The sequence below is a fragment of the Astyanax mexicanus genome, chromosome 1, assembly GCF_023375975.1.
Source record: "Astyanax mexicanus isolate ESR-SI-001 chromosome 1, AstMex3_surface, whole genome shotgun sequence".
Classification (NCBI taxonomy): Eukaryota; Metazoa; Chordata; class Actinopteri; order Characiformes; family Acestrorhamphidae; genus Astyanax; species Astyanax mexicanus.
In genome coordinates this window covers 116223562-116237311 of record NC_064408.1, presented here as the reverse complement: position 1 = coordinate 116237311, position 13750 = coordinate 116223562, and the positions used below count along the sequence as shown (strand labels likewise).

The window sequence follows — 13750 nt, the reverse complement described above, 5'->3', positions numbered from 1 at the left end:
CTATCTTTGCAAAGTATTGCCAACATTCGTGTTATTGCATACTGGTTGTCCTGACTGCCTGTCAAAAATCTCAGCTTGACTTCTTTTAACTTTTGTAATTTGCCTCTAAAAAAATGTCTAAATGATCTGTCTGTGGTAATCGCCCTGCTGATCTATCAAACTCTCACAGCAACATAAGTAAGACAAAATATAATAAATAAAATCAACACTTGAAAATTAAAGCACAAATTGTGCAACACAAATTATGGGATTTCCATATTTGTCGCACTATAAGGTGCACTTAAAATCTTTTTTAATTTCCCCCAAAACAGTGCTTCTTATAATTCGTATTATAAGCTTGTGTATGAATTTTACCAGTCAGTAAAGCCGCTCTGCTGAAGTACAGAGTTATACAGGAGTTTCAGTTTAGTTTCTACAGCACAGAGGCTGGAGCACTATTAACATTAGCCGCTAACCGTGCTAAACACTAGCTCTTTTGGCATTCAGAGGCACATATATCAGACTGTAGCCTGCTGCTAAGCCCGGCTAGCACTGCTGGAGCAGTTTCAGCATTAGCTGCTAACCACGCTAAGCGCTAGCACTTTCGCTGTTTAATGGGGTGAATAAATCATACTGTAGTCTGTGTGTTTAACGTGTTAAAAGAAGCTCATATAACTAAGCGCTAGCTAATATCACCCTGGCTTACCGGAACACTCAGGTTTTATCAGTGTAGGAATTAGTGGAAATCTGGAAATCGAAGCTTACTGTAAATAAACGGAAGCACTTTACTCACCCAAATAAACCGTTTTCTTTACTTAGCTTAGGTTTACAGGTGAATTAGAAAGAAAAAATGGTGACACCCCTGTTCCTTACTAGTGTTGCATAATGTGCCTTATAATCTAGCGTGCCTTATGTATGAAAATAGACCAGAAAATAGTCGTTTACTGGCAGTGCACCTTATAATCCAGTGCTCTTAATGGTGCGAAAAACATCATTTTTTTAAATGCATCAGGCTTATTTATATGACTCTGCTGAAACTTTCTAAAGGTCTTTTGCATTTAAGCAGGTGTCCTGATTTGCCTTTCTACCAATCTTAATCTTAATGGAAGATAATTAAACATTTATCTTCCAGACCTTATCTTCACGTCAACTGATCCTGTTAACTGTAATTCCAGCAATATCAGCAGATTCTTGAGAAGAATGTTGAAGAATCAGTGAGAAAGTTGAAGTTAAAGCTGTGCCGGGGCTGGATACTTCAACAAGACAATGACCCTAAACTCTAAACGCTGCTCAAAATCTACTAAAGCATTAAAGCTTTCATGCAGAGGAATAAGTACAACCTTTTGGAATGATCATCTCAGACCCCAGACCTGAATATTATTATAAATCTGTGGTGTGATTTAAAGCAGCTGTTCATGATCAGAAACCTGAATCAAACCTGACTGAACTGGAGATTTATTGTAAAGAAAAATAGTCCAAAAAGTACAACAAAATTCAACCAGAAGCCAGACTCTCATTGGAAGCTGTAGGAAGAGTTTAGAGGCTGTTATTTCTGCAAAAGGAGGATCTACTAAATATTGGGACCCAAATTGATGCACCTGCCTAATTTAGTTTAAAGAATTATTGCACACTTTCTGTAAATCCTATAAACTTAATGATATATTTGACTGAAATTGCTAATCTGAACAACCAATGATTTATAAAGAAAAATCATGAAAATTATCAGGGGTGCCCACACTTTTTCTCCCAGTGAAACTGAATCTCAATGAAATGGTTTAAACAGCTTTAATGTTTAGCACTGAAATAATAGTCGATGGCAGCTGCCCTCAGGTTTTAATAACCCGGGCCTGTTTCTGTATTCAGCTCTGAAACGTATGACCTATTTTATGATGAAACAGTGATATAAAAGCCTGTACTGTTTGGTTCAAAAGCCTCTCAGAGCCGGAGAGGAGCGTTCCTGGCAGTTCAGCAGCGTTTAAAACAGAGAGCTGGAGTTTTTTTTGAGACGTGTCTGACATGTTGTAGAGCACTGAAAGACTGTGTGTGAGAGAGTGCGAGAGAGAGAGAGAGTGAGAGACAGAGAGAGAAAGCTGCGTATGGAAAGAGCTTTAGCAGGTCACATGAACGGTTCTGCTGTCATGACATGACTGTAAAATCACATCTGCAGGAGGGAGCAGGCTCAGCGTGGGAGATATGGGATGCCAGGTTTCTGCTATAAACACACTGTAGCTGTGTGTTCCAGGACCTAGGCTCCAAACCTGCTGTTTGTGGTTGTGCAGGATTTCAGTAAAACTGCACTGTAAACCCATACGCTGTTTGAAGTCAAATGATTTAAGTCTGTTTTACATAAAATTGTATATTTCTAAACACTATTCAACTATTTTGAGTTAGTTGAACATTTGTGGGCACATATACTGTACTATTCAAACTGAGATCTTTGAGTTGAACCAACTTATAGGTTTAATCTTTTTTGTCATTAACAGCTTCTTTTCCATTGGCTTCTGTCACAATCTATTTGCATACTGGGTGTGTCCAACAGTTTCTGACTAACACTCACCATCAGTGTGTAGTGATTCCCCCTGGACTACCTTAGAAATAAATCAACTTCCCCTTTAGTTGTAATAACTTGTTTTTTTCATTCCCCATTACTTAAAACATTTGAGCAAAACAGCTGCCTTAAAAAAATAAGTAAACTCAACTTATCAGATTTTACAACATAACAAAAATAAAAAAGTTAAAAAGTTGCATCAACTTTATTCCCCATTACTTAGAACATTTGAGCAAACCAGCTGCCTTAAAGTTATAACAAAAATAAAGAAAGTTAAGTCAGCTTCCTATTTAGTTGTAATAACTTAATGTTCTAAGTTATGCTAATTTACGTTTTTATTACCCATTACTTAACTTTTATAAGGCAACCGGTTTCCTCAAAATTTTTAAGTAAATTCAACTTATCCAGGCTTACAGTGTGTCCTATGAAGGCAAGGCAAGTTTATTTGCACAGAGGAAAAACACAGGTCTTTGTTCGTGACCAAGGCCCAATCCCATTTCACCCCTTGGTCCTACCACTTACCCTTACCCCTTGTTTTCAAGTGTAACCCTCCACCTTGGACCAGAGTTGGAAGGGGAAGGGGTGAAATCCTCCATCCTGAAAATTAGGAGAACCCTTAAAACACCCGATACAACATCAGGAGTGCTAAAGTTCAGTAACCTAGCTGCTAGTTTAGGGTTTTTTTGTATGCCTTTTTTATCTAGATGTAGATTTCATTTTCCAGCAGGACTTGGCACACTGGCAACACTGCCAAAGGTACAAATTGGTCTTATATAATATTTTACTTTTCTGAGACACACATTTTTGGGTTTCATTGGCTGTAAGGCATCATTATCATTAACAATAAAAGAAAAAAAATAAACGCTTAAAGTAGATCACTCTGTGTGTAATACGTTTACGCATATAATATAAAAGTTTCACATTTTGAACTGAATTACTGTAAAAGATGCACCTGTAATTTATGAGGACATTTATGAGAAGCTGGTCCAGTTTTTTTTTTATTTGCTGCAGTAATCTGCTGTCAGGTTCAACAGGAAAAATATTTTAGTCTAGTCTAGTGGTGAAACCTTTTATATTCGGCGCTTTTTTTTCTCCTGATTACTTTCTCGTTGTTTTTCAGTGTAAGACGTGATAACGCAAGTGAAACCCTGCTTTAAACTTTATCTCCACAGCTTTGAGTTTCTTGCTATTTATGATGCTGTTTGTTCAGTAGTGTTCAATAACAAACTACTGAGACCTTCACAGAACAGCTGTTTATATTTATACTGAGACTCGATTACACACAGCTGTAGGACTCTATTAACTAATTGTGTTAATTAAGTGATTTCTGAAGGCATTTGCCTTGCACTGGATTTTATTTTAGGGTTTAAGAGTAAAGGGAGCTGAATACTCTGAACATTTTTTATTAGAATAAAAATTTGAAAACCATGTATCATTTTCATTTCACTTAAAATTAAGTTATTAAGCTACTTTGTGTTGGTCTATCAATTAAAATCTCAATAAACTACATGTCTTACCATCACTGTTGACGCAGCGAGCCTGAGGGGCCTGAGTTCCTGGGCCACAGTCCATCTCCTCGTCGGGGACGCACTCGTCTAACTTCACCAGCTGCCAGTCGAAACAGCTGGGCTCCTCGCAGGGTATGGCCTCCACCAGGTGGGGGCAGTCTCCCTCTCCACCCGTTGGGTAGTTTGTGATCTTTCGCCTTCGAAACTTGAATCCTGGATGGGATGTAAGAACAGTACATAAGTAAACCCAGCTAGAACTACAGGTGCATCTCAAGGTACTTTATTTCAGTAACTTAGTTGAAAATGTGAAACTCGTATATTATTTAGATGTATTAAACACACAGAGTGATCTATTTTAAGTGTTTATTTATTTTATTGTTGATGATTATGTGGACTGATGAAGCTAAAATTGAGTTATTAGGTGGGAGGTTATTTATTTTGCATGGTGGAAAAAGAACACGTCATTCCAACACAAACACTTTACTGCTCTCCACAGTAGAATCTGGTGGTGGTTCATCATGCTGTTGGGCTGTGTGATCAGTGCAGGTTCTGGGGAATCTTGTTAAAGTTGAGGGTCTCATGGGTTCCAGTCAATTTCAGCAGATTCTTGAGAACAATGCCGAAGAATCAGTGAGAAAGTTGAAATTGAAGCTGTGCCAGGGCTGGATACTTCAACAAGACAACGACCCTAAACTCTAAACACTGTTTAAAATCTACTAAATCATTTATGAAGAGGAACACAGAAGTACAATGTTCTGGAATGATCATCTCAGATCATCTCAGTCCTCAGACCTGAATATTATTATAAATCTGTGGTGTGATTTAAAGCAGCTGTTCATGATCAGAAACTTGAATCAAACCTGATTGAACTGGAGATTTATTGTTTTATAAAGAAGAATGATCCAAAATACCTTCAACCAGAAGCTTCAACCAGACTCTCATTGGAAGCTACAGGAAGAGTTTAGAGGCTGTTATTCTGCAAAAGGAGGATCTACTAAATATTGATGTACATTTTTATGCATCTGCCAAATTTAGTTTTAACAAATTATTGCACACTTTCTGTAAATCCTATAAACTTAATTTCACTCATCTGCTATATGATACAATATACGAACAAATTTGAAAATCAAGTAAGAAAATGTGAAATATAAGCCTTTCTTAAGTCAAAATAGATACAACAAATATGGTTTTACCTTTCTTCACTGATTGGTCGTTGCAGTTTTCAAAGGTACACGGTCCCCAGGCCCACCAGGGAGAGACCTCACACTCCATAGGGCACGAGATGTGGCACAGCTGGTTGGTACTTGGCACCGGCCCCACACACAGCTGACTGTCCACCGGCTGGGAAGCTGGAGGGCAAAACAAACACACACACAACAGTCCATTATCCCAGAGCACAGACACCCACTCTGAGTGGAAGCATGCTGCACGATTAAAGTTAAAAAGCCGCGGGAGCGCCGGACGCCTGTGCTAAGCTGTGTTTGGGGGCTCTGGAGATCTTGCATCTGCTCTGCTGCCATAGGAGAACACAGGCAGTGCGAGGCAGGAGTAAAATCATCTGTGATAATAAGATTAAAGCTCGCATTTTAGAGACAGCCGCTCAAAAACACAACAACAGTCAAAAAAAAAAACACAGACAACACTGCTATCTATCCGCTGATGTACAACAACACCGGATTTTCTCCTAATACCTCCTGCTTCAGAAGCTCGTGTGCTGAACTGACAGCTGACAGGTCGACCGCTCACAACATCAAACGGAGTCCCGCCCCTCCAGCAGGAACGGAGCAGAGCGTGGAGGAAGCTCTGTTTACGATTGGGATTAAAATGTAAGGCTTCTGCTCGTACATGTACAGCTCCAGAAACAATACAAAGAGAGCACTTCACAATGATCAGTGTCACAAAGGGAAGATAAAGGAGAAGATGGACATAAATGCAGAAAATATTGATTTAATAAAATGAACTAAAAAGGTAAACAAAAGCAAAATAGATAGCAAACAAGGCAAGAGCCAAAAAACTCCGCTATTTCAGCGACTCTGAAGCTATTTATTTTTACGGCATGGCCACAAAAAGAACTTTACGCACTCATTCACTTTACCAGCCTTAAGCTATTATTATACCATATTTGCACTAGTGTTTTATACAGGTTCTGTTTATACTTGCACTCTCATCTCATCTTAATCACCCCCTTATCACTATTGCACTATTGTCTTGTGTCTCTTGTCTCACGTATGTCTATCTGTGTCCTTGTTGTATTGTAAATATAGTGTCTCCCAATCTTTTATATTATATATCTATTTTCTATACTTGCTGTATTGATTACAATTCTCTTTATGTCCTGTACATATGCACTATTGACAATAAAACTACTTGACTTGACTTGAAAAGACTGTTGACAAGGTATAAGATGATAGGGTCACAAATTCTGTCACAAACAACGACTGGATAGACTTCTATCTACATTCACATTCACATGTATGAACAGCCTAGCATTGTTCAAAACCAGTTTTAACCTTTTTTTTAACTAACATACAGTTGAAAGAAATAGTGTGTGAATTCTTTGGTATTACTTTGACTTCTGCATAAATTGATAATTAAATGTTTTCTGATCTTCATCTAAGTCACAACAATAGACAAACACAGTCTGATTAAACTAATACCACACAAAATATGATATATATATATATATATATATATATATATATATATATATATATGTTTGCATGGTTTTATTAAACACAACATGTTAACATTCACAGTGCAGGGTGTAAAAATGAGAATGTGAACCCCTAAGCTAATGACTTTTTTTAAGAGCTAATTGAAGCCAGGATGTGACGCGATTGGATGTGTTGGTTAAAGCTGCCCTGCCCTAAAAAACACACACCAGTTTTGAGTTTGCTGTTTAAGAATTGTTGACTTGCATGAAGCTGGAAAGGGTTACAAAAGTATCTCTAAAAGCCTTGATGTTCTTGTGTCCACGGTAAGACACTTACTACTCTCTCTCACTAGGTGTGGCCGTCCTGTAAAGATGACTGCAAGAGCACATCGCAGAATGATCAATGAGGTGAGGAAGAATCCTAGAGTGTCAGATTGGGGCTGCTTTGCTGCGTCAGGGCCTGGACAGATTGCCGTCATCAACAAGACATTTTGCAGGAAAACTTAAGACCATCTGTCCGCCAACTGAAGCTCAACAGAGGATGGTTGATGCAACAGGACAACGACCCAAAACATAGAAGTAAACTAACAACCGAATGAATGCCTTCAACAGAAGAAAATACTGGACCTTCTGGAGAATCCTGACCTCCTGAACCCAATTGAGATGCTGTGGCATCATGACCTCAGGAGAGCGATTCACACCAGATATCCCAAGAATATTATAGCTGAACTGAAACAGTTTAGTGAAGAGAAATGGTTGAAAACTCCTCCTGACTGTTGTTCAGGTCTGATCTGCAACTACAGGAAACGTTCGGTTTGGTTGAGGTTTTTGCTGCCAAAGGAGAATCAACCAGTTATTAAATCCAAAGGTTCAAGATGAAGATCAGAATACGTTTAATGACCAATTTATGCAGAAATCCAAGTCATCCCAAAGATTTCACATACTTTCTCTTTTTTTGCAAATGTATCAGGAATTTGTTACTGTCTGTGCAGCAACATTCATTATATCTCTCAGTTTAAAAATAATCAATCAAATTAAACAAATCAAAAAAATCCTAGACGTTGGCCTGTGCCCTGAAATCCTTCAACAAACAAAACGATGGAAATGCCCGACTCCGCAGGGGGAAAGGGTGCAGGTAAAGGAAGCTGTAATTGGTTCTCCTCCGCATGTTCCTGAAATTAATGGTGGTAAAAAATCCTAACGAGAACACGGCGGAGCGAGATGGATGGATCAAAGGCTGAATTAACACAGCGCTTCACAGGTTGTACTTGTTTACTCTGCCAGATGGTCTGGACCCTCCCGCACGGAGTTAGAGTCTGATTAAAACGTCAGAGATGTGTGGAACGCTCGCTCGTACGTAGCGTCGGAGAGAGCAAACACTCCGAGACGAGTTTAACTCTGCATCAAAACAAGTCAAGTACAATTGTTCATTAAAAACAAGAACAAAAATGAGAAACGCTTTAAAACGAGAGACAACATAAATTCTCAAATTCTCACATTTTTTTTGTGCAGTCAGGTAAAGGCTTTCTTTTTTTTTTTGGGGGGGCCCGATCTAAACTCTACATTACATTACATTACATTACAGGGCATTTAGCTGACGCTCTTATCCAGAGCGACTTACAATTATTTTTATTACTATTACAGAGTTGGGCCAATGTAGTGTTAGGAGTCTTGCCCAAGGACTCTTATTGGTGTAGCACAGCATAGTCACCCAGACCTGGAATTGACCCCAGTCTCCCACATGGTAGCTCACTGGCAGGTGGTGGTGTTATCCACTGCACCACACCAAACAACTCTAATGGTAAGGACTCCACAGAATAGACCATTATAGAGCATTTATTATTTGGGTGATGAATCAGAAACAGCAGTGCTGCTGGAGTTCTTAAACCCCATAGTCATAGTCAACCAACACCTCTCTGTGGGTAGTGCCCTGTACGTACTGATAAAACACTAAAGGATGCCCAACTTAAACGTTTTAGCAACTTTACTTTATCAACAGTGTGTTTTAGCTGTAGGTAGGAGTGTGCAATAGAGGAGTGGAGGACAATGAGTGATTAAACACAGTGTTTAAAAACTCCAGCAGCACTGCTGTATCTGAGCCACTCACTGTACCAGCAGCACAACACACACTAAAGGTCCTATCTTACACCCAACCCTGTGCACGCTGCATCTTGAGATGCTCATTGCTATCTTAACCCCTGCCAACAGTTTTTTTTATGCTGTGCACCTTGACACCACTAAATCTTAAGGACTTCTATTCAAGCGTTACATAAAAAGCTTTGATGTTTGATAAGAAACTGAACTGAAAAGCTTAATTGTAATTGTAATATAAAATATCAAATAATATTTAGGTAAATTTGCTAATGTCAAAATATAATGAATAAAATCATAAAATTGGCTCTTTTTTTAATCAATATTTTCCTGAAAACAAATTAAACATATAATTTCATCCAAACCTTTAGTTTCATGATGTTTGTCGAGATTTTACATCTTTGTTTTTAAACATGCAGAATTTAGGTTGATTCCTGTTACTGATCTGGAATTATTAAGGGGACTAGAGAAAAAACAGGCAGCTTCTCCAAGTGTCCTGTAGATTTCAAACCCTCAAATTTTCAGAATGTAAATTACCTATTTTACTGCAGAGAAGAAGGGTTTTGTATCACCTACACATATACAGCCTGTATGCGGGACAAGGCATTTTAGGGGTGTTAAATAGTGACTGGAATTGGCAGTGAGATGTGATCAGGTACATTTCTTGCATATTGTTATCTTGGCTAGGGAAAACACAGGTGCGCCACTGAATGATTTGAACCCTGACAACAGTCAACAGTCAACAAATGGTTACACACACACAGAAGGAAACACCGCAGTGCACTGTGCACTTAATGTTTACATCAACAATAAACAGAATAGAAAATAAAACAACATTACTGTTCCTGTAAATGAGCTGTTCATGCGCCTTCAAAGCGTGAACCAATGGCTCAAATTCCTCTGCTGAGAGGCGCAGAAGTGCTGCACTTTTAAAATAGCAATCTGCCAAAGTCAGAGCACACCTGGCTCTTAAAGGGAATTTGAGGCAAGTGACACAATGATTTATGGTTTATTTTACATTACGCCCACAACGCACCCATGATTAATTAATTACGAGAATTAGTACATGCCTTTTGTACATTTTGAGCCACGCGAGGTACAGTACAGTGAAAATAAATGACTCACCACCCAAATATATAAAAGCTGCTCTGTGGTGGGATCCCTTGGGGTCCTGAGCATTGAAGAACAGGATGATTTTTTTTAATTCATTTATTTATTTCATTTTATTCACTGATTATGTTCTGTCTGATCAAGGGAAAAATGCGATAATGATGTTTTTCGCCAATCACTCAATCGATCTCTTTGAAATACTCTCAAATAAACAGCCACAGATACTGTATGTATTCCCACATGTATTAACATGTCTTGGGAAAAGGCAGCAGTGCGTGTAGCTGTGTAGCTGCTGTCACATCCGACGGTTTTGATGTCAGACTGATGCTCAGAGGAAAGGAGCAGCAGCAGTCCACTGAGAACTCATTACATCCACCCTTACTGTTGCCCTGATCACTGCCCTTAAACACAGCCACCAACTAAACACACTCTATACAGATCAGACGCGTAAACTCACACAACACAGCGTTACAGACGGACAGACACAGGGGACAGAGCCGCCGTCACTGAGGCTCAGGAGAGCACAGTCAACTGTTCGGGGTAAGAAAGAGATGGTGTGTGTTCTGAGAATTTGAGGGAAAAAATTGGTAGATTAAAAAAAAAAAAAATATATATATATATATATATTACATGTATATATATATATGCCCCACTCGAATGGGTGCCAATTGCTTCTTGTAACTCTTCCAAATTAAACCTATGCTTTAATATTTTTTCAATTCTTAATCTAATATCACATATATTTAAGTATTTAAAACATTTACTGGTCAAACTCAGGCAGTTTTACTTCATTTTTTACAAGGTTTCGAAGCTGAAGATGGTTACATTTTAGCAAAACTCATGTGACATTTAAAAAGCATGTTTAAAAGCAAGTCTACGAATTCCTTTCTCTCAAGAAAGTCTTTATTTTAAAGAAAAGGATGACTGCATGTTCAAATAACTGAGTTACTGGAACTCACTCCTGTTACTGGAACTCACTCCTGTTACTGGCACTCACTCCTGTTACTGGCCCTCACTCCTGTTACTGGCACTCATTCCTGTTACTTTTTATATTTTGAGTAACAGGACTGAGTTTTTAGTTTGAGTTTTATGAAATTAGCAAAAACATGAAAAAAGCTAAATAGCGGCTATGCTAATAGCATGAGGACATTCATTTGCATTAAAGGAATAATAAGGCGTCACTGATTTCAAATAAATAGCAACAACATATTTAAAAGCAAGTCCACTAAATCTTTTGATTTTCTCTGAAGAAAGTCTTTATTTTAAAGAAGTAGTTGACTGCATGTTCAAACAACTGATATTTAGACAAAAAAACACTCCTGTTATTGGCACTCACTCATGTTACTGGCACTCACTCCTGTTACTGGCACTCACTCCTGTTACTGGCACACACTCATGTTACTGGCACTCACTCCTGTTACTGGCACTAACTCCTGTTACTGGCACTCACTCCTGTTACTGGCACTCACTCCTGTTACTGGCACTCACTCCTGTTACTGACACTCACTCCTGTTACTGACACTCACTCCTGTTACTGGCACTCACTCCTGTTACTGGCACTCACTCCTGTTACTGGCACTCACTCATGTTACTGGCACTCACTCCTGTTACTGACACTCACTCCTGTTAGTGGCACTCACTCCTGTTACTGGCACTCACTCATGTTACTGGCACTCACTCCTGTTACTGGCACTCACTCCTGTTACTGGAACTCACTCCTGTTACTGACACTCACTCCTGTTAGTGGCACTCACTCCTGTTACTGACACTCACTCCTGTTACTGGCACTCACTCCTGTTACTGGCACTCACTCCTGTTACTGGAACTCACTCCTGTTACTGGCACTCACTCCTGTTAATGGAACTCACTCCTGTTACTGACACTCACTCCTGTTACTGACACTCACTCCTGTTACTGGCACTCACTCCTGTTACTGGAACACACTTCTGCTACTGGAACTCACTCCTGTCCTGGCACTCACTCCTGTTGCTGGAACACACTTCTGCTACTGGAACTCACTCCTGTCCTGGCACTTATTCCTGTTTATTTTTTATATTAAAAAAAAAATAGCGGCTTTGCTAATAGCATGAGGTACACTGATTTGCATATAAAAAAAAAAAAACTCTCCACTGATTTCAAATAAATCGAGGGCGTTTTTTATCTTTGACCGCCCAACTTAAAAACACAATAAGATAGATTAAAAACAAGCACTGAGTTATATAATTAGTAACATAATAGAATGTTATTGAATGAAACAAGGAATGTAGCTAATTATATATATATATATGTTACAAAATGTAAGTAAATAAAAATAAAGTAGTGATAATACAATAAAAGACAATTTGCACACCTTCATGCTGGCATGTGGGGTGATATATAAAATCTGTGAGCAAATTTTATAATGAATGAGTGGATTTTTGAGGAGAAAAATGGTAATAGTTTATTCCAAACCAGATTCTAGTCCAGATCTCCATCCAGAATTAACAGACAGATTCCAGGTGTTTACTATTCCAAATGTTTGAGGAACATTAGAAACAATTTACCATAAATATTAGAAACCCAACCACAGATATCATAAATGGAAAGGGTTTCAGGGAATTTGGGGGAAATTTTAAGGGGTTGATCTTACCTGTGATCTCGTATGTGATGGACAGGAGGGGCGGGGCACTAGGCTTCGGACTGGTCACAGGCTGGCCTTCTAGAAAACACACAGAACATCTATCTCTAACAAACACAACTAACACTAATACAGCACTACTGTGGAGAGAGAGAGTAGAGCGTAGATCTACACAAGCAACACAAGCTCTAGAACATCCATTATAGGGTCTCAGAGGGTCCTGAATCAAAGGCAGACCTCTTTACAAATGTGGTGTAATGCGTCCTTATATGGAATAATGTTGGTTGGAGATGGATAACTCAAAAAGAGTAAAGTATTAGGAGACTACTGAGGCTGTTAATGGTCGATATCTACAAAAAAAAAGGGCAAAATAAATAAATAAATAAAAACTGAGTATTTTTTGCTGATTTTTTGTTAGCAATCTTATATTTTATAGGTAATTTATGACTATAAAACTCCTAATTAGACACAAAATGGGACAGTATGGACACAAGATATTTCACGTATTTTATTGATTTATTAAAGTGCAATCAGTCCTGCATTTCAGATCTGCTACACATAAAAAAAAAGTTAGAGCAGGAGAAAATTAGGGCTACTACTGTGTAAAAGAAACCCCCCAAATAATGTTCAACAAGTGGTGTCATCTGGCAATTGTTGTGATTTTGTGATGTCATGAGTATTGTGAGTGCAGCGCAGATGTGAGCAGTGAACGCTGCACATTAAATGCTCTTAGTTTGTAAACAGCATGGAGCAGCAGAGACAGCGTTTGTCCATAGCAGTATATTATCTGGCTAATCAACTGATGTTGTTTGAGGTAAATATCTACAAAATAAAAGGGTAAAATCCATTGTATCACTAATCAAAATTAATAGATTTAGTCAGTAATGTTATATTCTATAGTCAATATATGACAACTCATAATTAGACACAAAATGGGACAGTATGGACACAAGATATTTCAGGTATTTTATTTATTTATTAAAAAGCAATTAGTCTTGCATTTCAGCCCTGCTACTCACTTAAAAAAAAGTTAGAACAGGAGCCAATTAGGGCTACTAATTGTAACGCTGGGATGAGACGGGAGGCGGATTTATATGCGGGTAAGAACAAGACTTTAATGAATAATAAATAAACTAAAACTAAACTAAATAAACAAACAGGGGAATAACGAATAAATATAAATACATAAACAAACCGGGAAAACAAACAAAGAGCTAAACTAAACAGATAAGTACAAAACAGGG

The 13750-nt window shown here is 38.3% G+C and overlaps 1 protein-coding gene across 1 annotated transcript in view; it reads right to left on the bottom strand.

Annotated features, from left to right (window-relative positions):
• The window catches only part of LOC103026784 (thrombospondin type-1 domain-containing protein 7A), a 285301-nt gene that overhangs the window by 122788 nt on the left and 148763 nt on the right, over positions 1-13750 (bottom strand). The window contains exons 5-7 of the mRNA XM_049467814.1: positions 12519-12587; positions 5229-5384; positions 4045-4248 (exon numbers count right to left, since the gene is read on the bottom strand). Coding sequence (XP_049323771.1) covers positions 4045-4248; positions 5229-5384; positions 12519-12587 — 429 coding nt within the window. The remainder of the gene's footprint in view (positions 1-4044; positions 4249-5228; positions 5385-12518; positions 12588-13750) is intronic.